Source organism: Megascapheus bottae, chromosome 8, assembly GCF_031878675.1.
Source record: "Megascapheus bottae isolate mThoBot1 chromosome 8, mThoBot2.hap1, whole genome shotgun sequence".
In the NCBI taxonomy this organism is placed as follows: Eukaryota; Metazoa; Chordata; class Mammalia; order Rodentia; family Geomyidae; genus Megascapheus; species Megascapheus bottae.
In genome coordinates this window covers 32,306,483-32,333,068 of record NC_143516.1, presented here as the reverse complement: position 1 = coordinate 32,333,068, position 26,586 = coordinate 32,306,483, and the positions used below count along the sequence as shown (strand labels likewise).

Sequence of the window (26,586 nt, the reverse complement as noted above, 5' to 3'; positions counted from 1 at the left end):
TGTAGGCAAGGAAAGAAAAAATTTTCAGTGAGAAAATACATTATCTCAAGCCTGTGATCCTACTCAAGAGGCTGAGATCTAGGGATCATGGTTCAGAAAGCCAGCCCTGGCATGAGAGTCCATGAGACTCTTATCTCCAATTATCCACCAGAATTAGTTAATATTCAGAGATAGAATTCAAATATTAACTAATTCCTATATTCTATTTTAAACAAATTTGTGTCCTATGTATTATTTGTGATAGGATATAGCTATTTTCCTGAATCTAACAATTAACACTCATTTTGTAGACTACTTCAATGAGCCTAATAATAGATCTAGAAATGTTAATTTACAATTACTTTCTTATTGAGTACATTTTCAGTTTCCCTTGAAACATCTCCTAACAACAGAAAAAAAAAAGGTTCGGAAATATATTCACTAAAATCTAAGTAACCCAAGTCCAAAGTACTTACATTCAAGATATATTAACACATCAATTAGTAAGGAATAAACTTTCCAAAAAACTTTCCTAAAGGAATATGAAACAAGGGGCAGGAGTTTGGCCTAGTGGTAGAATGCTTGCCTAGCATGCACAAAGACCTTGGCACCACATACACAGAAAAACTGGAAGTGGTGCTGTGGCTCAAGCGGTAGAGCACTAGCCATAAGGAAAGCCCAAGGACAGTGCTCAAGCTCAGAGTTCAGTCTCCAGGACTGGCAAAAAAAAAAAAAATTAGCTTGTACTTATTCTCTGAAGAGTTTCCACACAGTATTCTGAAAATGCATATATAGTAGTGTAATCTCATTATTACAACTCCAATGCTCTTTTCTCCAACCTTTTTCGTTTCTTTAGTAGGTTTCACTGTACTATCTGCGGATACAGACAGGACATAATTCTGTATGATTCACCCCCAATATTCTCCTTCCTACTTCTATTTGTCTCCTCCAGACTAGTCGTACAATTACATTCATAATATAAAAACACACCCATACATATTTTAGGTTTAGATTTTTCATACAAAAATATATGCAATATGTGTTTTTCTGAACCTAGAATATTCAACTCAACATGTTGCTCTCCAGTTCCACCTACTTTCCTGCAAATAATGTAATTGGCTTTCATGGCTGAATAATCATCAACTGAAAGGCACCCTGGCGGATTCCACCTTGATTTTTAATGCAAACAGTCCTAACTGAGCACTGAGAAAGGCTTTACTTTTCAGCTCATGGAATCACCAGATGCCATGGAGATGGAGAGGGAGATCACTTTGGTTCATGAATATCTACACAACAGTTGTCAAGCAGTTGGCTACCTGGGAATTCCCCAACAGTCCACCCAGATACAGCCAGGAAACTTATAAATTCTAGAGGAGACACTAACCCACTGGGCTAGTAATTTTCTGTGCAAAATTACCCGTGTTCTATAATTAATTGCAACAGCATTACAAATAAGTGGAAAATTAGAGCTGATAAGTCTTTCATTATAACATGCCATTGATTACCCATTTTCCTCTAAAGTGACAGGATTTTTCTCAATAAAACAAGACCTTTTTTTCTTCATTCTGTCTTTCACTGAAATTTTAAGGTGACATTTTCAAATATTATAAATTATTAAAATAGAGAACAAAAGGGCCAAGAGTGTGGCCTAATGGTAGAGTGCTTGCCTGGTATACATGAAGCCCTGGGTTCAATTCCTTGCTACCACAGCATACACAGAAAAAGTTCAAAGTGGTGTTGTGGCTCAAGTGGTAGAGCACTAGCCTTAAGAAAGCCCAAGCTCAGTGCCTAGGCCCTCAGTTCAAGCCCAGGACAGGCAGAGAGAGAGACAGAGAGAGACAGAAACAGACAGAAACAGACAGAGAAAGAGAGGAAAAAAATCCAATTTTACACTATTCTGTTTATCATTATGAGAAGGCTATATATTTAAATATTAAGTGTTGAAATATATTCTCTGTGGAATATATTCAAATCTTATGTATAAATACGAAAATGCACATACTTAAAATTTTTACTGTCCTTTATATATCTTAATTTGTTGAAACTATCTTCCTATTTAAGGAAGATAGTTAGAATCATCTACATTAAAATGAATGTTCGAATTCCCTAGAGTATGTGCTGGATAATGACTTATTTTAATTGTACTTTTGATGTTGCAAGGGTCTAAAGATTTCCTAGTATGAACACAAGAGGGCAGCCTAACATAAACTACACATTACTTGTCCTGTGTTTTTGAGTCTTCTGGCAAAATAGGAATTTCTGCTTGTATGCACACTTTCAAATATGTAGAAACTATATGCCAAATTATATATTAAAGTTGTTTTAAAATATAGATCAAATGCATTAATAACTTTTCTAGGTGAATATGAGTCATAGGTACAGTGTCATGTACACATCTGTAGTGTCAAGTCCACACCCCAGTACATATAAATATCATAATACACTCCTCTGAATGGTTAATTTATACTAATAAAAAGTACTTAAATATTAAAGACAAAACAAGATGCAAAAATGAATAAGAAAATTTCTTTTCAAAGAACACAGTAAAACACATAAAACATTTTCAAATTAGAGATCATTCTTATTTTATTTTCATTCCTAGTCATGTTCGACAAAAGTAAAGTCCTTTAAGTCATGAAACTATTTATCTAAAAGAAAACCAACAACTATTTTAAATTATCAGGTGTCAATATTTTGACTGATCAAGTCCCAAAGGCACAAAGTCTCATCTTCTTCACACCAATTATTACAAGTAAGAATTTTAAACATATAAGCGAACATAAGAGAAAGAATAAACAAATCTGTCAGTAAAGAGACTGGTACCATGTCCAGGATAACCTCATTAGCTACAGTCCTTTCATCTTTTATATTGTATTTGGTTATTAGTAGTAATAAATGCAATTTAAAAGTTTTATTATAGGCAAATTTTGTGACTTTTTATAAGTAGTTTAAGAAAATTTTGATAATAAAAAGTAAGTAACAAATCATGTAACCCTTTTACTAATTACAATAAAAAAAATAAAATAAAAAAAAAGTAAGTAACAAGATTTATGTCAGCAAATGGATTTGCCAGTGCAAATGAGCAATAGAAAACTGTCAGGAGTGTGACTTAGTGATAGAGTGCTTGCCTAGCATACATGAAGCCCTGGGTTCAATTCCTCAGTACCACATATACAGAAAAAGCCAGAAGTGGTGCTGTGGCTCAGGTGGTAGGACAGTGCCTAGGCCCTGAATTCAAACCCCCCTGCCAAAAAAAAAAAAAGTCTTGAAATAGATACTTTTCAGGTCAAGAAATTTACACATCTACCTGTTATTTCCACTGAGGAACAATGATAATGCACTATTTCTCTTTCTATACAGTGATCTCCTTGAACTGATTACTAAATCTTGATGCTCAAGATTTTCACTTAATTTCAAATAAGTGAATATGACTGAAATCTAAATGCAATCATTGCCAAAATACCACAAATGGCTTTACCTCCACCTTCTAGATTTTATGGATGAACCAAGGTCCAGAGAAATTAAATGACAGGTTAAGAATCATACAGGTTGTAATTGTAACACAACCAGAAGAGATAGTTTTACTCTGAATTTTATATCATGTCAATACCTTTCTATTTCTTGAAATAGAACATTTTGTTATCATGCTCATTTTAACTAAGGAGAAAGTGAAAACCAAATGAGGCACAAATTTTAAGTTGCAAATGCTTTTTGAATTTTTTTCACCAACACAATATTATTCAAGTTTACGATAATATGGCCTGTTAACTTGTGGTGGAAAAATGAAAACACAGTGAAAATGGGTGTGGTGGCTCATGCCTGTAATCCTGGCTATTCAGGAGGCTGAGATCGGAGAATCAAGGTTCAAAGCCAGCCCAGGCATAAAAAGTCCATGAAACCCTTATTTCCAATTAGCCACCAGAAAAACAGGAAATGGTTCTGTGGCTCAAGTGGTAGAGCGCTAGCCTTGAGCTGAAGTGCTCAAAGACAGTGCTAGGCCCAGAGTTCAAGCCCTCATGAATGACCAAAAAAAAAAAAAAAAAAACCCAAAACACCATGAATGTGGACACTGTCCTGCGCACACTACAAAGGGTAATTGGGTTCTACCACTGGCAAGGTGGTGAGAGAAGCTAACACCAGGTTTTAGCCTTACCTGTACTGGGGTTTCACTTCCTGGTCGAAACTCCTCCATTTGCTGCTGTTGCCAAGGAGCTAAACTGTAAGAATCCTCTGTAGTTCTACCTTCCAAAGGGTTTGTCCGTAACTGCTCTGTAAGCCACATCTGAGTCCTCACAGAAGGCTGAATTGGAACTCCACCAACTGCCTGCTGCCCAAGCATTAAGTATTTTGGAGATTCGAAAGCATCTGAGCCCGTCATAATGGGCTTGCTCTCAGGTAAGGCACTGTATGTCATGTCCAAGGTCTGTCTTCTAAGAGCAGCGGAAGATCTAAAATCGTCTTTGTGACAGCTATCAAATTTATACTTGCAGTCCAGAGTTGATGACCGTTTTTTATTTATTTCCTTGTCCTCTAGTTTCAGCGTCTCCATGCTATCATGTAAGCAGCTAGGCCCAATAGTCCTCAATTGTGATGTGAGAGCCTTGCCCCTCCCTGTCTTTTCCAAACCATTCTTCAGCTCATCTGTGTGTGCAGTGGTAGCCTGGCTGTAGTTGTCCAGGGCAGTGAGTCTGGATAAAGATGACCATTTCCGAAGGGGCCGGAAGTCTTTCATGTCTAGAGAAGAGTCCTGATCCCCTCTATTGTGGTCTCCCAAGGTTTGCATGAGGCCTGTACTCCATTTTGAGCCACCTGATGCTAATGATTCCCTGTGTTTGGAGTTAGACGGCATCACATGGGCAGTGGGAAGTGTAACCAATGATTGACTAGGCTTAAAAGACAGCGTGCCACTTGAAGTGGAGTGATCTGAAAGAGAAAAGATTCTCAAGTTGGTTATCGTTAACATATCAGAGAATGAGGTAAAAGACAAAAAGCCAAAATAAATCTGGACATGATTTCTCATATATTTCTCATAAGACTTCCTCCAAACAAGGAGGTAAACAAGTCAAACATATTTTCAACTATTATTTCTACATAATGCCTACATAAGTACATGTAATGACAAAAAATGGTCTGAAAACATATACTTAGGCTATGTAATCAAAGTGATATACATTTAAAAGTCTCTTCTCCACTGAGAGGTCTGAAGTCTCCAACATATCAGAAAATATCAGAAATTGATATGTTCAGTGTCTTTCCTCTACTGTGGATGCCAAATCTGAACTTTTCAGTATACCCTACCAACACAAATTCAAATTAGAAATAAGAGCAATGGAGCTCCTGAAATAATGTAAAATAATCAAAGTTCTAGAACTTTGTCTGCAGAGACAGAGGAGTTGGCTAAGTTTGCAGTCTCACTGACTGGCATCACCACTGCAACAAACCCCAAGCAAGAAATTTGGGGTCTCCCTTAATTCCCATTTTTTGCTTCACATTCACCAAGTCACTAAGTTGTACACATTTACTTCCAAAATATCTGAATATCTGTCCCTTAATCTGTCCCTCACGTCACACAAGGATCTTTGAAGGTTATGTGAGAAAACAAATGATATCTTTCATACTTAATCCAGATCTTTCAGACTACTATACCAGAACAGACCTGAAGAGTGTTCTAATATTATTTTTTTTATTTGCCAGTCCAGTGCTCAAAGTCTGAGCATTGTCCTTGGACTTTCTCAAGGCAAGAGCTCTACCACTTGAGCCACAGCACTACTTCCAGCTTTTTTCTATGTATGTGGTACCAAGGAATCTTCATGCATGCTAGGCAAGCACTCTACCACTAGGCCAAAGGAAGTCAGTAAGAAAAAGAAATGCTGATAATTCACATATATTTTATTTATAAATAAATTGGATGGTTATGAGCTAGGTAGAAAAATGAAAATTCCTGTTTGTTTCTCTTTTGTTTTGTTTTTAATTGTATTTTATTGTCGAGGTAATGTATACAGGGCTACAGATACATTTATCATGTAGTGGGTACATTACTTCTCAAACCTTGATCCCCCTTCTCATGTTTTTGTCCCCTTTTCCTTCCCCCCTTGTTGAGATGAAAAGGGAAAGATAGTACAGATAAAGGAATAACAGCAAAAATGAACAAGACTAACCATTCTGCATTTAGGAAATTCCTGCTTTTGTTTGTGTGCATCTATATGAAATCTATGTACAAGACACCTTTGTGGATTTGTTGTTGTAACCCTTTACAGTTTCAAAATAATAAATAATACTATACAACCTGTACCAAAGCATTCAGATTTAAAATCCAACAGCTTAATAGATTACCCAATGTCAGATATATTTTATTTTACTTTTCAAATTAAAAATCATAAAGGCAACAACTTTATATACTATGACATTTTTCTCTCTTTCCCTTTAATATCAGGATCACATCACATTACACATTGATATCCTATAATATCATGGAGGGGGAACATTTTTGAAACATATGTAACACTGCCTTTTTTTAAACAAACATTTGAAGTATTACATATGTTTTGAGGTAATTTTTTTCCCTTTCTTTTCTCATCCAGCCTCCACCTTCACACACAAACTAGATAGTGAACCTAGAGCTTCATCATAGGCTAGACAAATATTCTACTGCTTGACTTATGCCCCTTAGTCTTTTTGTTTGTTATTTCACTTTGGAGATGGGCTATCCCTAATGACCTGGCCTTGAACACAATCTGCACATTGACCTCTTGAATAGCTGAAATTTTGTGAACTACTATGGCTGGCCAAAGTGTTTTCAATACTCTAAAATGAATGCTGGTAGGAAATGAGCATAAAGCAATTCAGTGAAAAGGAGAAGAATAGGGAATTTAGAAATAGTAATAGAGCCAGTCACCAGGAGACTAATTTTAGGTGCTCAGGAGACTAAGATCTGAAGATGGATCTCAGTTCAAAGCCAGCCCTGGAAGTAGAGTTGGTGAGCCTCTTATCTCCACTAAACTACCAAAAAACCAAATGGCTCAGGTGGTACAACACTAGCCTTTAGCAAAAAAAAATTCAGGGATAGCACCCAGAACCTGAGATCAAACCTGAAAACCTGCACCAGAAAAGGAAAAGAAGAGAAGAGATAATGGTAACCCCCTTTGTACAACTTCTTAATAATTAAAATAAAGATGCACATAGAAACACCACTCTTGCTAGATATACAAGCATTATTTTCAGAGGAGTAAGAGAGTAGACTTGTCTCATTCCTATTTCAGAGGAAATGGTTTTAGGTTTCCAGCACTAAGTATAATGTTGGCTGTAGGTTTGTCATAAATAGCCTATTATTATGCTGAGGAATGTTACAAGATTTCCTAGCTTCTCCAGAGCTTTTATGATAAAAGGATGTTTGATTTTTTCCCAAAGCAATTTACAAAATGCAGTATCTACCAAAATCCCAACGTCATTCTTCAAAGAGATTTTTTAAAATCCAAAATTTCATAAAGAACCACAAAAAATCCCAAATCCCAAAAGCAATCCTTAGCAGAAAAAATAGTGCTGTCAGTATAATAATACAAAAACTCAAATTCCATTAGAGAGGCACAGTAATGAAAATTATCTTGGTACTGACAAAAAAAAAAACAGGCCTGAGGACCAATGGAACAGAAGACCCAGAAATAAACCAATTGATTTATAGCCATCTACTATGCAATGAGGTAGCCAAAAGCATAGGCTGGAAGAGAAGACACGCTCTTCAACAAATAGTTCTGGGAAAACTGGATAGCCACGTATAGAAAACAAACCATATGCTTATCTAGCACCTTGTACCAGCATCAGTTCAAAATGGATCAAAGACCTCAATGTAAGAGCTAAAGCCATGAAATTATTACAGGAAGGAGAAAGAGAAACAATCAGTACTTTCTGAATAAAGGTCAAGAAACACAGAAAATTAAAGAAAAACTTGATAAACAGGATTGCATGAAACTAACAAGTTTCTGCACTGCAAAAGACATATCCAACAGGCTAAAAAGACAGCCTACAGATTAATTACCATCACACATATGTAAGAGTACATGTCACAGTTGCTATGTTAATAGCTAAGGGACCAAGTTGGAGAGACCCTGGCTACATAATTAAACTAGACACCTACTTGGTATCAGGTATCAACCACAAATAGTACTTCAAACAGATCACACACCTATAAAACCGTCAGGAAAAAAAAAATCTTCGGGACCTTGTGTTAGGCAATGGTTGCTCAGCTAAATTCCAAAGCCTAAGCACATAAGAAAATAAAGATAAATTAAGGATACTTTTAATGTTGAATTATTTTGCTGCAGTTGATCAAATAAAACAACTAGCAATAAAAATGGGTTGATAATTGTTAGCAGTTGTGTGTGGACTGACTTGGACGTGGACTAGAAACATAAACTCTTTAAATTCAATTAACACAATAACTCGACTTAAAATGAACACAGAATCCGAATAAACATTCTCCAAAGAAAATACAGAAAAGGTCACATGAAATCACATGAGAAGACAGTTGATATCATTTGTTACCAAGACAATACAAACTAAACCACAATCTATAACACCTAACAGCCATTAAATAACAGAAAATGAGAAGGATATGGAAAAACTAGAACCTTCACATAATGCTGGTGAGGATGCAAGATGCTATAGTGCTTTAGAAAACAGCTAGTTTTCAAAAACTTGAGTTTCTATAAAACCTAGCAAGTCTACTCTATACCCAAGAGAAAAGTAAATGTATCCACACAGAAATATTTGCAAAAATACTCAGAGACACTGCATTCATTAGCCAAAAAAGAGAAATAGTAAAAATTTCCATCAACTGATAAATGGGATAAATGCACTGCCTATATAGCAGACAATTATTTATTAGGCAATTAAAAGAACTGAAACACTATACAACATGGATGAATCTAATCATGCTTCAGTGACAAAGCTCGGGGATAGTGCCCAGACCCTGATTTCAATCCAACAGAAGAAAAGGAAAAGAAAAACAAAAACAAAGGGCTGGGTGAAGTGGCTCACACCTGTAATCCTAGCTACTCAGGAGGCTGAGATCTGAGGATCAAGGTTCAAAGCCAGCCCGGGCACAAAAGGACCTGAGACTCTTATCTCCAATTAAACTGTAGAAAATGGGAAGTGGGGCTTGGCTCAAGGGTAGGGTGGTAGCCTTGAACTGAAGAGCTCAGGTACAGTGCCCAGACCCATTTCAAGCCCCATGACCTCCCTCCCACACACATACACACACAAAAAAGGGCCAGGAGCATGGCCTAGTGGTAGAGTGCTTGCCTAGTACACACAAAGCCGTGGGTTCAATTCCTCAGAACCACATATATGGAAAAAGCCAGAAGGGTCCTGTGGCTCACATGATAAGAATACTAGCCTTGAGAAAGCCCAGGAACAGTGCCCAGACCTTGAGTTCAAGCTCCAGGATTGGCAAAACAACAAGAAAGTTATATACTCTGGCCAGGCACAGTGGCTCACAATTGTAGTCCCAGCTACTTGGGAAGCAGAAGTTAGGAGAATCATGGTTCAAGGCCAACCTGATCAAAAAACTTGACCCTCCATCTCAATCAATAATCCAGGGGTGGTGGTACAGACCTGTCATTCCAGCTGTGAGGAAGGATGGATAAGAGGATCAAGGTTTGAAACCAGCCCCAGACAAAAATGAGACCCTACCTGTAAAACAAAAGCCAAAACAGGTTGAGGTAGTACTCAGAACACCTGCCTAGAAAGCATGAGGCCCTGAGTTCAAACCCCATACTAAAGTACTATATGATTCCATTTAGATAGTACTCTTGAAATGACAAAATTACAGAACTGGAAAATAGACAAGTGCTTTCCAAGAGTTAGAGTGGAATGAAGAGGGTAGAGACAACATAAGAATATCCTAATGTTCTGCATTTTTTTCCCTCTCTCTAGTGCTGGGGACTGAAGTCAGTGCCAGGTACACACTTGGCAAGCTATCCACCACTGAGCCACATCCCCTGCCCTGATCGGTATCCTCACTTAACCAATGTCATTGCCTTGGCCTTGTTATTATCACATAGCTTTGTAAGATATTTCCCTGGAGGAAATGGGTAATGACTACATGGAATCTTTCTGTACTGCTTTTTTCTAATTCAATTTTTTTAAAAAAACTAGAATTATAATAAAATGTTAGGAAAAGAAAGAAAAAATGTAATAGAGCACGACAATTCACAATGTAGCAATACTAAATTACAAGACATAACAATACATAAATTATTAAATATTCAAGCACCATAATTTTTACTCTGGAACAATATACCACTTAAATAGTCCCAATCTGCAACCACCTTTCAAAGACTGGTGTCTGGTCACTATGCAGCTTAGCTTACCTTCCACACTGTCGGAACAGGAAGTGCCAATGCCCGTGTCGCCACTGTCAGAAGCTGTACTGTGTCTCCTCATGCGGTTATTTCGATGGTTGGGTGGAACAGTTGTGGCCTGCCACAATGATTCGTTACCAGGTAACCATGCTGATAAATAATCTGGGCCTGTAAGGGAAAATGTGAGCAATTAACACAAGTGCAGTAGCCCCTTCATAGTCACAGGTATACAGTTCCAAGAAGACCCCTGCTGACGAAAAACCATAACTGCTCAGGATACACTGTGTTAGTGTTGTATTTTAGATGCTCAACTATTCATTTTTCCCATCACACTACCCAATCTCCTCTTAAAAAAAAAAGTGTCAACAAATAACAAATTTTCACTTTATCATTTCAATTGAGCTTTAGAGGTAACATCTGCTGTGGTAAAGACACAACTGCACAAACTTAAGACAATTAAACACATAAAGGTCTCTGGCACTTTCTCACCCATCAAACATAGTAAACAGGATAATTGTACATGTAAATGGAAAGTATGTTCAGAAAGATACTCAATCTCACTAATAATGAGAAATAAAGACAAGAACAAATATTTTTGTTTTTTTAATCACCTTTGTAAGCATTTGATAAGTGTGAATCAACAAAGGAAAAAGAATACTCATATGACTTGTGGCATATAAACTGGAACAACCTTTCAAAAGATAATTTGGGCACACGTATTTAAATGACAATATAGCAAAGGAACTTACAGGAATTTATCCTAAAGAAACAGTCCAAAATGACATAAGCACAGCTGGGAATGCGGATCAAGTATTACCATGACCCCTCCAAAACAAAGTACATATATCAAAATATTCCTGATAGTATACTGCTTAAAATAAATGCCTAAAACCAAAATACTTTATCTGTAAATGGGCTGATAATATGCAAATACTAAGACAATTTACCAACCTATTTTTAACATGAAAAGGACATCCAAAATATATTGAGCTATGTAAGATGGAACATTTACATAGCTATATATATAATACAAACTGGAAAAATTGTACATTTATGTATATGGGTATAAAAAAGGGGAAAGCTTTCCCAAGGAACTCTACTTAAATGTTAATACTGACTACAAAAATTTACTAAAGGAACAAATGCATTGTATGAGCATTTACGCCATCATTACCATTGTTATCCATTCTATCAGTTATACTAAAATTTATGTATACTACTTTTCAAACTGTATCAATATTTGACTCTGATAGTATAAACCGGCTGTAGACTAAGATACAAAACTTCAGGGCCAGGAGTTTGGCCTAGTGGTAGAGTGCTTGCTTAGCATGCACAGACAACCGGGGTTCGATTCCTCGGTACCACACACATAGAAAAAGCTGGAAGTAGTGCTGTGGCTCAAGTGGTAGAGATCTAACCTTGAGAAAGCCCAATGTCAGTGCTCAGGCCCTGAGCTCAAGCCCAGGACTGGCAAAAAAAAAATTTAATTCAACAAATCCCTAGTAACAATTTTTATTTTTAAAAGCACATAAAACCACAAAAGCAAAAACTATTTTAGGCCTTGTAGTGTTACATTTTAACCCACAACATATCTCTACCTCACCATTTTTTTTTTGCCAGTCCTGGGCCTTGAACTCAGGGCCTGAGCATTGTCCTTGGGCTTTCTCATGGCTAGAACTCTACCACTTGAGCCACAGCACCACTTCCAAGTTTTTTGTATGTATATGGTACCTAGGAATGGAACCCTGGTCTTCATGCATGCTAGGCAAGTGCTCTACTTCTAGGCCAAACTCCCAGCCCCTCTACCTTATGATTTTGTCAACCTTCATAAGCTTTTAAATCAATACCTTGGTTATCATCTCATATTAGCTTTCTCGGGAGACCGACCCTATTACCAGGGAAAATAGTTAATTTTTAGAAAGAACAGTGAGTAAAACCTTCAGTTACCCTCATAGTATCTCAGTATCACCTGTCTTAAATATGACACCTATAGAACAGATTTCTAAAGCAAATATTACAATTTCAACTACCTGGTATCTAACTCCTACCTAAAGCTCACTACAAGTGACAGACAGAAAAATGGTCAGAGATATTGCTAGCACTCCACCTTTCTAAAAACTCTCAATTCCACTTCCAAGTCACAGAAGAAAACAGATGTTCCATGATTTAGGGAAGGAATTATATCATAAATTCATCATGAATTGAAAACATTACAAATTACAAATGAACTTAACAGACCTAAGTTGCCAAACATGCTAGCTTAGCTATATAGTATTCTGTACAGTGTAAGTTGGTTCCCCTCATAATTACATAAGCTGTGCCTACAAACATACAGCACAGGAAAACATCAAAATGTATAGCATTGTACAGTTGAAAATTCTTAAGCCATCATAAATCAGGACTGTCTCTACATACTAGAGCCTTTCTATACTTAGTAACACATGGAAATGATCTCAGAATTTCCTTCAGTGGCCTGCCTCCTTATAAACTTTCTTTGTCAAGGGACATTAAAAAAATGTAATATTTGAAGTAAACAAATCATTATTCAAATATTTTAAAGGCAAACACTAAAAATATAAATATGGAAAATAAAGTATTGATATATAATTATAAGAAACTTATGCAGCTTTTTTTAAAAAGACCATAACAAAGACAAATCTCAAAAAGATAAATTTAAAAATGATGAAATAATCCATATACATATACTGGCATTTAAGAAGTATCACATTCAAAAGACATTTTACAGCAATCCCATCTTTTTTGTTGTTGTTGTTGATGGTAGTGGAGGTCATGGGGCTTAGATTCTGGGCCTGGCACTGTCCCTGAGCTCTTCAGCTCATGGTTACCACCCTACCCTTTCAGCCACAGCACCACTTCCTGTTTTCTAGTGGTTAATCGAGATAAGAGTCCCAGGGACTTTAGTGCCAGGCTGGATTTGAAGGAGATCCTCAGATCTCAGCCTCCTGAGTGGCTAGGATTACAGACATGAGCCACCTCGCCTGGCTAATCTCTTCCATCTTGAACTTGTTTAACTTTTACAAAGAAGAACCAATATGTGTTTTTTTGTTTGACCACTGAAGTTAACAAATACCATGAACAAAATTCTAATCTTTTCATTACATTGAAGGAATACATTCAAATGAGAACAACATATCTTGTCTCTGGACAAGTCAATCTGAAGTCACAAAGCAGGGAAAACTGTGATTTGACATGGAGAATTTTCTCACAAAATGGTTTTAAGACTAACCAACCTAAATGGGAACATGTGATTTGATGAGGAAAATTTTCTCACAAATTGGTTCTAAGACTATACAACTTAAATGGGAACATTTAGTCTCTAGTAAGTGTCACGCACTGACAAAAAAGAAAAAATAAGGTTCAATGAACTTTGCTAATAAAGTTTTAACGTTATTACAACTGGATAACTATCAAACTGTTCTTAAAACAAAGACAAAGCATTGTTGTAAGAACAACAAGCATTTCCAGACACTGCACAACACTAAACTATTCTTTGTAAGGCAGAATGCCACATTTTTTTAAATATCAATTTCAACTCTGAAGTCAAATACTAAATGCTCAGATGTAACTTACTTTAAAATAACATTGGAAATACAGGAAGATCAGCATCAAGTGAAAAAAATGTAACCTGTTTCATTTATTGCTGAAGCTTTTCTTGAAACAAAAATGCATCATGTCAAGTCTCCTACAATATAGGAATATAGCTATAGCTTCGTTAGAGCAACTTGAAATGTGAAGAAAATAAAATAACACACTGACAAGGCATGTTTACAATTTTATACAAAAATGTGAGTAATATAAATCATGAATAAAACTGCAATGTTTTTCAAAATGCAAGCTACTACTATGAGTAGGTCTTAAAATCAACTCAGAAGCCAATATTTTTAAATAAAAAATAGAATAAAAAGTAACGTCAATAACCTTATACCATATAGATTACAAGTATTTTATATTTTAAAGTATCAAACATTTAGCATAAATTTCAAGTCTTTGACTATCTTAGTCTGACATATCAACAGTAATCAACATATGACCTTATTCAGGAAACCAACAACAAATAATGTACATATTTAAACAGATAGTAAGTACTATTGAATTAACTTTCTTCTCTGTCCCCACTGTCATAAATCCTATTTTTTGCTAGATAGATACAATGACCTAAAAGTGATTCTCCAACTAGAAAAAAATCCATCCAACCCATCTCTACTCTGAGAATTACCTTAGAAGCAAGTATGTTTGTCATTCTCCTGCTTACATAGCCTATGGACTCCTTACAGAATACTAAATAAAAGCTCCTAAGTTTGGCAAAGTTCTTTACCAACTAGAAACTCATTTTGTAATTTTACATTTCTTACCTCCCACATTCAGCTCCCCTAGAAACTCAGAATCTAGGCACACATACCTAATTACCACACCACCAGTGGACTTTGGTGACTCCGGATTGTTTCCCTTCAAAACAGACTTGAATTTAACTTGCTCGGTCTTTCCAGATTATTCCATCAGGCAAGAAGTAAGTAGTACTATTGCATTTTGAATATATCATTCAAAATTACATCACAGGACTTATTAAATTGTAGTATCCCACATGTATGCAACATTCTTCTTTCTCACCAAACCAAGGAAAAGTACAACTTCTTTAAAGTATCCAATATATAGCACAGAACTGCACACTTAGGCAATAGATGTAGTCATTATTACTCCTGAGTACCCAATAGATGTTCATTGAGTAAAATTAGAATTTTGGAAGCCTTACAATTAGAACTACAAAAATACCCTTCCCTTCAGAAGGATTAAAACAAGGGCTTTGTTTGGAGGTTGTCTGTTTATTTAAAAACCAAGATATTTTAAACCATCCTTGGAGCCAGTAAGCATTTAAGTATCTATTTAAAGGCAAGTAAATATGTATCAAAGCAGCTTTTTTTAAGTTATTTTAAATATTTTGAAGAGCTGATGGTCAAAATTCCCAAGAAACAGGGGGAAACAAGGACTCCTAGTTGGTGTCACATGTTCAGCTAGGATGTCACTTTCCAAAGAAGCCACAATACAGAATGGTATAATGGGAGTCAACACTATTCACACACTTTAAAAAGGTGAAAAGACCAGGCGCAGTCAGGAGGCTGAGATGTGAGGATCAAGGTTCAGAGCCAAAACTCTTATGTCCAATTAACGACTAGAAAACGGGAAGTGGGGCTGTGTGGCTCCAGGGACAGGGCGGTAGCCTTGAGTTGAAGAGCTTCAGGGACAGTGCCCAGGCCCAGAGTTCAAGACCCATGATCAACCCTGCCCCTCTCCCAAAAAAGGTGAAAAAATAATTTTTATATCTACCACTATTATGTTCACTAAACAAGAATGACAAATGACACCATGGATTACAAAATGGTACAGATCTGAATATAGAGACTAGATCTGGAATATAGAGTCTAGAAGCCAAACCTAGGCAGAAAAATATTCAGGACTTGGTCTCTTAAAATAACCAGAAAGGATTACTAATGTAAGCTAAAATAAGTAAATAAACTTTTTGTTTGTTTTTAGAAAACAGTAAAAGATTGGGCTAGAGGCATAGCTTAAGTGGTAGAATGCTGGCTGAGCAAGCAAGCCAGATGAGATCTTGAGTTCAAATACTGGTTCCATAAACAGAAAAAAAAAAAAAAAGTTTACCTGAAACTAATAAACTCTGAGAAGCACTGAATACGTAGAAACATAGAAGAGGAACATGTTTTCCTTAACAGGGAAAGTAGAACGGGTAGGTAGTTACACTTGTTCACACAGAAATCCACTGGTTCTCTGTATTTTCCAAAATTTTGCTAACCATCTTTTAAGAAGGAACTGTAGTAATGCATCATGAACTATTCAAACAGGTAGTGAGGGGAAGGGCACTGAGAAGCTAAACTCTCAATCCCAAAGAGTCCCAGAGATCAGGGAAGACATAGTAATGGGCCTTTTCTTTCCTCACTTTCTGGCCACATTGGGGTAGTGGCAGTGCACTCACTCATACACTTGAGCCATGCCCTCAGCCCTTTCTGCTTTAGTTATTTTTAGGACAGTGTCTCGAATTTATGCCTGGACTGGTCTGGACTGCTGAGTCTCCTATGTATGCTTCCTGAGCAGCTACAGTGACAACAGCATGCATGATCCAGTGCTCAGGTTTTTATTGGTGGAGAGGGAAAAAACTTTTTGCTCAGGAATGGCCTCCAAATGTGATCCTCCCAATGTTCTCCTCAGAAGTGTCAAGGATCACGGGTATGAGCCATTACACCCCATAAATTAATAGGTTTTAACCAGAGGTCACAGTCTAGGTCAGAGAGAAGAATCACAAATAAAGCAGGATCAGGCTTCAGAATGGGAATTATATAAGGCCAGCAGCAAGAATAATTAAGTATACTTGTTCACATAAACATATTAGCAAATGAAAATATGACAAAATCTCACACAATGTGCTTACTGGCTTTCTAGCATGTAAAGATTAACTCAAAGTATTAAGTAATCAATAGTATCTGTGGTTTTCTAAATATAAAAGGATAGGGAAAGACCAGACGTTGATCATAAATTACAAAGCTACAATGATTCTGTTGAACTGCAGGAGTAAGTTTTAGTAACATAGGGTATTTTATGGTGACCACAGTCAATAGGAAATCATAGATGACAAAAATTGTTAAAATAATATGCTGTTAACATTATCACAAAAATGAGTTGGCATGGATGTGTTAGTTTGATTCAATTTTTCTACAATATATATCAAAATATCACAATACATTCCATAAATGAATACTATTATCATCTCCTGATTTTACAAAACATGTAATTTAAATAAATAAATACAAAAGAGAAAACTGAAAGTTCTTTTTAACTAATTATTCCAACTAGCTTTTATTTAGCCGTGAATACAAGCCAGGCACTGGTGGCTCATAGCTGAAATTCTACCTATTTAGAAGTCTGAGATCACAATATCCAAGTTCCAAGCCAGCAGGGGCAGTAAAGTCTTGGAGACTCCATCTCCAATGGATCAGCAAAAAGTTGAGCTGGAAGTAGGGCTCAAATGGCTCCATTATTTTTTGTTTCAAGAAGTGGTTACAACAGTTTCATGTTTTGGCTTTTTTTTTTTGGCCAGTTGTGGCCTTGAGCTCAGGGCCGGAGCACTGTCTTTGGGTTTTCTCCAGGCCAGAACTGTACCATTTAGCCACAGCACCACTTCTGGCTTTTTTTCTATATATGTGGTACCAAGAAATAGAACCCCAGTCTTTGTGCATGCTAGGCAAGCACTCTACCACTAGGCCAAACTCCTGGCCCCAAAACAGTTTTTTAATTAAGAAAACTGGTCAAATGATCATAAAAAATAATATTTATCAAAATAAACTCTAGGTGCACAAGCATTAACTCACAGTGGATCAAAGACCTCAATGTCAGACCGGAAACCGTGAAACTGCTGTATGGATAGAGTAGGAGAGACACAGGCAAAAGATTCCTGAACAGAATCCCAGGGTCACAACAGATTGGAGAGTGACTGGATAAATGGGACTACCTAAAAATAAAAAGTTTCTGTACAGATAAAAGCATAGTCTCAAAAGTAGAGAGACAGCCAACCAGCTGGGAAAAGATATTTACCAATAATGCATCTGACAATTGCTTAATATCCAGTATCTACAGGAAACTCAAGAAAGGAATCCCCCCCAAACCCAACAAACCATTCACTAAATGGGCAAGGGAACTAAAGAGAGACTTATCAGAAGAAGAGATCAAAATGGTAGAAAAGCATATGAGAAAATGTTCATCATCTATGGTCATAAAGGAAATGCAAATAAAAACAACCCTAAGATACCACCTTACCCCAACAAGAATGGCCAAGATTTTGAACTCAGACAATGACAGTTACTGGCGGGGTTGTGGAGAAAAAGGAACCCTACGACACTGCTAGTGGGTGGGAATGTAGACTAGTTCAGCCACTCTGGAAAGCAGTGTGGAGGTTTCTTAAAGAACTGAAAAGTGACTTTCCCTACAATCACGCCATACCACCTCTGGGCATCTACCCTGAACATCATAGCCCAAGATATGATAAGGACACCTGCTCAGCTATGTTTGTCTCTGCACTATTCACAATAGCCAGGCGATGGGAACAACCTAGATGGCCTACTGCAGATGAATGGATACAGAAAATGTGGTATATACATAGAATGGAACTCTACATAGCCAACAGACAAGATAAAATAATGGCATTTGCAGGGAAGTGGATGAATCTAGAGCGAATCATGTTGAGTGAGACAAGTCAAGACCAAAGGAACAAAAGATGCGTGGTATCCTTAATATGTGGCTATTATATCCAAATCCTTAATATGTGGCTATTAGATCCAAACAGTACAAGAGCCAGGACTCAATATTTGCATACCCAATGCTATGGACATGGTATTGGAAATATAAACATAATTACATAGACATAAAAACCTATGGCTCTATAAACATGTTTTATTTCATAAATTAATATGTATCCATGATATACAAACCCTTAGCCTAATTTTGATTATGTTCTAAAAACTAAGTGCCAGTGATTGTATATAGAGATTCCCTTCTTGAACACTTGTTTGTTAAACATGTCATTTGAAATATGTAAAAATCAGTGTTAATAAATTCTTTAATAAAAAAAGAGAAATGATCAATTCAACAGAAAAAATAAATAAGTAAACTCTAGGTAATGGAAACAAGATTCTTTGTTGCTGTTTTTATTTTCCTTTAGGCTTGTTTGTCCATTTATCTGAGGGTAAGTAAAAACACAGAAATGGAGAGTTACAGGGTGAACAAATGGAGCAGTGGCATTCACTAGACACTATGTTGAAAATGAACCATACATCGGTGGTGGAAATGGAGGGAAACACTGGTACAGCAGTAGGGAAGGAGTGACATTGTCCAAAGAGAAATGCATTCTTCACCTGACTTATGTAACTCTGCATATCACCTTTATAACAACAATAAAAAAAAATAAAGACTGGTCAGGTGAATAGATACTTTTTCTATGAATTCAAACCAATAAATATTCACCAGGAATTGGTTTGTGTGTGTGTGTGTGTGTGTGCCCATCCTGGGGCATTAACTCTGGTCTAGAGGCTGTCCCTGAGCTTTCTGGTGTAAGGACAACACTCTGTTTCCAGCTTTCCGGTACTTAATTGGAGATGAGTGTCTTACAGACTCACTTTTCTGCTCTGGCTGGCTTTGAACTGTGATCCTCTGATCTCAGCCTCCTGAATAACCAGGATTACAAGGATGAGCCACTGGTTCCCATCATATCAGTCCTTACATTAAGAAAAGGACATCAAAGTAGTGATCAGTATAGATGAAACTGACTCCTCCTATGAAAAGTTACATACTTGTTGATTTAGATGTGCAGATAGGCCAAAGACTCCTATATTCTGGTTATATAAAATGCCATATTCAAAGTATTCTGGCAGCTATTCAGAATTAGAATCAAGCATTTATTTTTTCATGAGCCTTTGTCTCTATTTAAAAATGGGAAATGAAGTACAGTAAAAATTAATGACTGTTAAAACTTCTACAAATGTGATATTCAAAGGGATTCCTGTTGTGTTGAAACGATTATTTCATATTGTCTAATAAAGAAAATATTCATGATAGCAAATTATGTCAAGACTAACTATGAACTTCAGTACACAAAAGAAAATAAACATCCTGATCAATATAAACTATCCTAAATAACATAATGGTTAGAGCTAATGAATGCTATGAAGGTTGCTTCATGATCACCAAAGAACATACAGTAGGCTAATTATCATATATATTCAATTTCTTCCCTGGACCCCCTTTTTCCATCTTCCCCCAAGATACGAGGGCTTGAGTTCACCCTTGCTGGTGAACCACCCACCAGCCCATAATTAAATATTTAAATATCAATTAAAACAAAAACTTATAGACTTAAGGTATTTTTCAAAATAAGGTCTTCCCCCATCCAGTTAGCTTCCCACTGAACTTCTCACTTACATAGTCAACTTCCTATTAAACTTTTACCTGAACTTCTAAAAAGAGGTTCCTATGTCCAAAACAGATCTCAGTTCTACCCACACTTTTCCTTATCACCCATTTTCCCCACCCATCTTGCAAAATGGTAAGATGCATTATAATTCTTCAAGCTAACACTAAGATGTTAGTCCTCTTTCCCTCCACCTCCAAAATAGCAACACATCTCATTAGCTTAACTTCTCATATCCACTCCACCACCATCCTCTTTTTCTAATTCCAGTCTAACCAATGGAATGCAAGACATCATGTCTCAGCTAATAACTGCATACTAACTTGTTTTTCTACTGCTTTTCTTGTCTCCCCCCCCCACGCCCCTGGACAGCCAAAAGGGATCTGTGAACACCAAGGGTGGACAATGCCTGCTCCTACATCCTGTACACAGAACAACGTGGCCTCCTAGTAAACTCCATGCACTCAGTGAACTAATTTAGTCATCTTCCTTACCCTCTAACAGATAGCTTCCCACTATCAAAAGAGTCAAATCCACTCTTTACAAGGCCTTTTATTATCAAGCCTTCTTCCCTTCACATTCCTGATGGGCTCTACTCCATATTCAATGGTCTTTCATATTCTTAAAACTTTAAACTCATTTCCAACCCCCATACTACACTCTGCTTTTGTCTGCTGCCTTTCTCATTATTCAGATCTCCACACACAGTCACCTTCTCAGCCAGTTAGCCTTTCCTAACCAAACTGCCTGAAGTATCTCTACTCTTCATTCCCCAATTCAGTTTCCTCTTCCTCATTCTTAACACTGGCTGATCTTGCTCAATGACCAAGATCTAATTCCCCACCAGAATTTAGGCTCCCTTAAAACAGGGATCTTATCTTTGTTCTTCAGTGATATTCCCAGGAGCCTGGCACAATGCCTGGCATACAATTAATATTTATTAGTAGCATAATTCACAAACATTTTCCAAGATGCCAATCACTATGCAATGTGACAGCAATGGACACAAGAAAAAACAAAATCAAAGCAAACCAAAGCAAAATATCGACATGAAAAACCATCTATTGTTCTTTTTATGCTGATCATTCTTAACAAAATAAGTAAACTTACACAATAAACTGCTTTTCAGAATATTGTTTTAATTTTAATATCCTAAAACCTTTAAGGGATATGTGGACTTAAAAGTTATCTGGATATATTCCTTTTTTTCATGAACAACTTGTAGAAATTAAGCAATGACTCAATAAAAAGTATTATCCAGGAGACTTCAAATTGAAATTATCAGATAGATAAATACATTTCTTCCAGACAGGACAATGATGAGTCTGTTAAAACCATAAATATTCACATGACAATAGGCATTGTCAACTCACCATTTATTTTCCAGCCTCAGATGAATCTACCAGTTTCAAATCAAGGAATGATTGGATTTTACTATTAATCAAGTTCATTTCACACGTTATCACTGAACCTAGGATCTGCCCCTCATATTCTCATTCCTATCATGAACAAACATGTCCAGTTGTATTTAAGAGTGATGTTTCATTGTTACCAGAGTACTCTTAGGTCCATCTAGTTCAGAACCACAGCAGAAAACCTCACTCTCTGCTGTAATCTTAGTTATCACCACTATCATTATGACATCACCGAACACCTAACAGCCAGGCATCAACCAGGAAAAAGCTGAGTTAAAGCTCCAGGCAAAAAAGGACACTTCTTAAATTCAAGTGAGAGCTGCCTTAACAGTATTTTGAGTACACTTGAAAAGTATAATCTCCTACCCCAAAATATTTTAAAGACTGAATATATGAACAATTCTAAAATATGATTTATGAAAAGGAATATATACAAGTTATCAAGTATTCAAAATATCACTATATCATGCTAGATGTCAAATGCTGTCCTTCACCCAACTTTAAAACTAGTAGGCATTTTGAACAATATGGTCATCTCAAATGCACTTACCACATGTTTTATTTAAAATTAGCTTTCTACCTATATTTTCAAGAAGGAGAATGTAGGGAAGAAACTTATGTGATTTTATTTGTTCATTTTAGTTTCATAATACGGTTTCTAAGACAAAGCTAAATCCTCAAAGCCAAAAGTTAGTACTTTGTGTAGTAGTTCTGTTTCTATTATTCCCTTACAAAAGAAGCTTCACTTGGGGGAGTGGCTCACATCCGTAATCCTAGCTACTCAAAAGATGCTGAGATCTGAGGATTGTGGTTCAAAGCCAGCCCTGGAACAAAATTCCCCATGAGACTCATCTCCAATTAACCACTCAAAACCCAGAAGTAGAGCTGTGGCTCAAAGTGGTAGAGCACTAGCCTTGAGCCAAAGAGCTCAGAGATAGCACCCACACCCTGAGTTGAAGCCCCATAACCAACAAAAAGAAAGAAGTTTGCCAAGGTGTTTTTTCTGTCTGTGTTGTTTTTGTTTTCTTTTTGTCAAGTTTGTTCATTTAGTTGTCATTGAAAGGGAAGGAAGAGCACAGAAATGAAAAGATAAAAGGTGAACAAATGCAGCAGTACTACTCACTAGACACTGGGTTGAAAATGAACTTTATAACTTGTGGGTGGGGACAGGAGGGAAAAACTGGAGAGAGTGAGGGAAGGAGTGACACTGTCCAAAAAATGTACTATTAACCAGATTTATGTAACTATTCCAATAGTCTTTTTAAAGGAAGTTTCAGCTATTATGTTAGAAAGCTGGTCTTTACTACCTTTGATTTTTCCCTTTAACTATTTGTATAAACTAATAAGTTTCAAGACATCTAGAATTATACCTCATATTGAGATAAGTTCCTTTTAATATCAGAAACTTATTATTGTCATGACATTGACCACTAAGCCCCAATATGTTGTTGATAAATTCAATCATAAGACTGGTTCCCTTATTTTCAACTAAGCATTAACATTGCTCAAATTAGCCAGATACCTTGGGTAGTGTTTAGATATATAACTTTTCTTCCAACTTATAGGAAAAAAGACCCCCATTCTAGTTATTGCTTGGTTGGCAATAAGAATCTAATGGACATTCCTGATTGGGCAGACGACCTCCCAACTGCTTCTCAGGTCTCAGCCTCCTGAATAGCTAGGATTGCAGACTTCAGACACAGACACCCAGCTAAAACACTACTAAAATGTTGTTTTAAGTAATTTACAAGCTCTTCTGTTTGCTCCAGAAGAGAACAAACACAATTGAATCATTATCTCTGTAAAAATAATATATTACCAACCTGTAGCTGAAAAAAGAATTTGGAAAACCATGTACTGACTTACCAGTGATTTATCCTGCCACTACTAAGATAAAACGCCTTTTTTTGAAAAGATTTCCTATCTAAAGTCCTTAAAATCGGATTATATTTACAAAGTACCTTCTTCCACTGTAAATAGGCCCTAAGAATGTCTAGAGGCTGAAATATAAGTCCAGTACTTAATTTCTAACACAAAGGTGTTTTCAAAGAAAACAATGAAAAAAATGGATACAACGCTTCTGTAATATACCTCCCAAAGTGCTATTATTATCACAAATAAATTTTAAGAGGTTAGGTTACAAAGATATCACAGATGGCTTCTGACACATACATAAATGGAAACCACTCTCACCAGCCCCTAAGGGATAATGGAGTATCTTCCATCACGGAAGTCACTTAGTTAGATGGCAGGACTGGGTAAGCATTAGAAACCTATTAACTGCCGCCTCTTCTAAGGACAAACACTACTTACACATACATACATGCACACACGCACGCGCGCGCACACACACACACAAGAGAATAAGTACTCTCCCAATGGTCCTGCTTTACCAAACTCACCAAAAAAAAAAAAAAATGTGCTATCTCTAGCAATGTTGCAGGTCTAGTCTAAATTTATGAGTGATTTCAACTGTTTTTTTAAGGCATGTATTTCTTCAATGACAAATACCTCAACTGTCAAGAGGGCTGCATTGTTTAAAAGTTCAATGGCAGTGTGCATGATCAAAACTCCTTCTCAAGGATGCTTTCCTTTGGTGTTTGTAAATACCTATGAAATGTTATATTACATGTCATTAGTTCACTCTGTGGAAGTCCTAATTCTGTAGGGGAAATTTAGTGCAGGTAACGCATGCACCCCCCCCCCACACACACACACCCCGGGGATTAACAAAAGTGTTATCTTTTCAGAGAGGCTCAACCCTCAAGATGATGGACTGTCACCCTTAGATAACTGACTAGACACAGGCAAGACTAATTTTTTTTTTTCTCCTTGGGTGGCTCCCATACAACTTCTCGCGTTCGCTGGCATGAAATGGCTGTCCCATGCTAACAGAGGCTAACAGCCCCTTTCGCAAACCGAACCTGCCAAACCCCTAATTTTCCTTCAAAGGGGCGGGGAAGAGCCCAAGCAATTAGCAGCCCCGGGGGTTTGGCTGGACGGTGGGCTGGCTCCCGGCCGACGCGTGCTCCCCTCCGGCAGCAGGGGGGCTTCGGGGCGGCAGCAGGCTCGCTCCCAGGGGGCTCCAGTCCCCCTCGGGGTCGCCCGCGGCCGCCGCATCCCCCGCAGCCTCCGCCCCGCCCCGAGACGCACCCCGGAGTCGCGGCTGCGGGCGTGGGCACTGCAGTACCGCCCGCGCCCCGCACCGGGCTAGCGGGCGGGCGCCCCCGGAGCGACCTTCTCCCTGGCCCGGCTCCCGGAGCCGCGGGTCGGCCGCGCCACCACGCCGATCCCGCAGCCCACGCAGGGAAGGGAAGAGGAGGAGGAAGACGGAGGAGGAGGGCCGAGGGACAACAAAGCCCAGCCTGAGCGGCCCGGTCGAGCTGCGAGTTCCCAGCGGGGGCCGCGGCACCGGGATGTCGCCGGGGTGCCGGACGAGGCCCACCAGATGTCAGCGCGTCAGGCCGGGCGCCGGGTCGCGGGGACCGGCGGAGGGGCGGGCGCCGGCGGCGGGGAGGTGGCCGCGGGGGAGAGCGGCGGGCCTGGGGGCGGAGCGGGGCGGCCGCGACCCCCATCCCGCCGGGATGTCGGGTTCCTTACCCGCCGGGAAGCTGCGAGCTCCGCCAGGGCTGTCCCGGCCGCCGGCCTCCGGGGCCAGGAAACGGCCCCACATCGCGGGCGGCTGGGCCGGGGGCTCCCGGCTCCCCACGTCCGTCCTCCCCGCGGTCTCTCCTCCGGCTTCGGCAGCGGAAACTTGTGCGCAGTCTGGGCCGCAGCGGCACTGGCTGGCGGGAGCTCGGGCGGGTTAACGGCCGCTCAGCGACGGGCGGGGAGTACCGGGGCCAGGTCAGCTGCAGTGGAGGCAGCTGCCATGCTTCTCAGCCGGCTGGGCTGAGGCCCGGGCAGGGGAAATAGCGGTGACGGCAGCTCGATCCTCGGCTGCGCCCCGGCTCCCAGGCTCCAAGCTAAGTTGCAGCTGCGGCTTCTCTCCTCCCCCTCCGCCCGCGGAGCTGGAGTCAGGCCTGGCCTGCCGCGGGAGGCGGAGCCTGATGGGGGCGGAGCCTGTGAGGGGCGGGGTCTGGGGCGGGGCCTCGGGCGCTCACTGCGGGCTTGCGCGCCGCCGGGAGGAGTCTGCGGGGAGGAGTCTGCGGGCGGGCCTGGGGGCTCAGGTCCAAGCATCTGCCATTGGGGGCTGGTGGAGCTACCCGACCGCATCTTGTCTCTTCGGCTCACTGCCGAAGAGAGACTCGGGGTTTGACCCTGGTCTTTATCTTACATCACAGGCCTGTCCTCCTCTCCTCCCAGCCTTCTCCCCCTCTCCGGTCTGGGGTCATTTCTCCCTGGCTGGCTGAGACAATCTGCCCCTGCGCACCTTGGCTGCTCCAGATAAACGGGGAGGGGCTCCCTGAGCCTGTCGGATGATTTTATTTAAATTATCATGCACTCCACAAACCACGTTCATTTTCCTTAGCCAATTCTCCTGGGGAAAGAAAGTGTAAGGCAGGGATCAAGATACCGGTGACGTGGGGTGTAGGCAAAAATCCTAGAGGTGAAAAGGACCTGAAGATAATCAGGACCAAAAAGTTCTCAGGAGAGCATTAATTGTTTATGCAATCCCCTGTGTTTCAGAAAAACTAGACAAGGGTCGTTGTGGCTCCAAAATACCTAATGAATCTTCTTCATCCTCCTGAACCTCTGATCATTCTCGTGGCCAAATGATGACCCAATGATAAGATTTAAAAAGAGCTGGCCCCCGTGGCCCACACCTGTAATCCTAGCTACTCAGGAGGCTGAGATCTGAGAATCAAGGTTCAAAGCCAGCCCAGGCACATAAGTACCTGAGACT

General features: G+C 38.9%; 1 protein-coding gene across 3 annotated transcripts in view; it reads right to left on the bottom strand.

Moving 5' to 3' along the window:
* Window positions 1-25,724, bottom strand: part of Cep85l (centrosomal protein 85L) — an 86,402-nt gene extending 60,678 nt beyond the window's left edge. Inside the window, exons 1-3 of one of the 3 annotated variants that reach the window (XM_090338219.1) lie at window positions 25,341-25,724; window positions 10,347-10,505; window positions 4,133-4,902 (exon numbers count right to left, since the gene is read on the bottom strand). In XM_090338219.1, the coding sequence (XP_090194345.1) occupies window positions 4,133-4,902; window positions 10,347-10,505; window positions 25,341-25,413 (1,002 nt within the window). In that variant the 5' untranslated portion in view covers window positions 25,414-25,724. Of the gene's footprint in view, window positions 1-4,132; window positions 4,903-9,588; window positions 9,667-10,346; window positions 10,506-21,698; window positions 21,922-25,340 lie in introns of those variants that run through there. The other 2 variants (XM_090338220.1, XM_090338221.1) reach the window with 2 other exon arrangements.
* Between the last annotated feature and the right edge of the window lie 862 nt (window positions 25,725-26,586).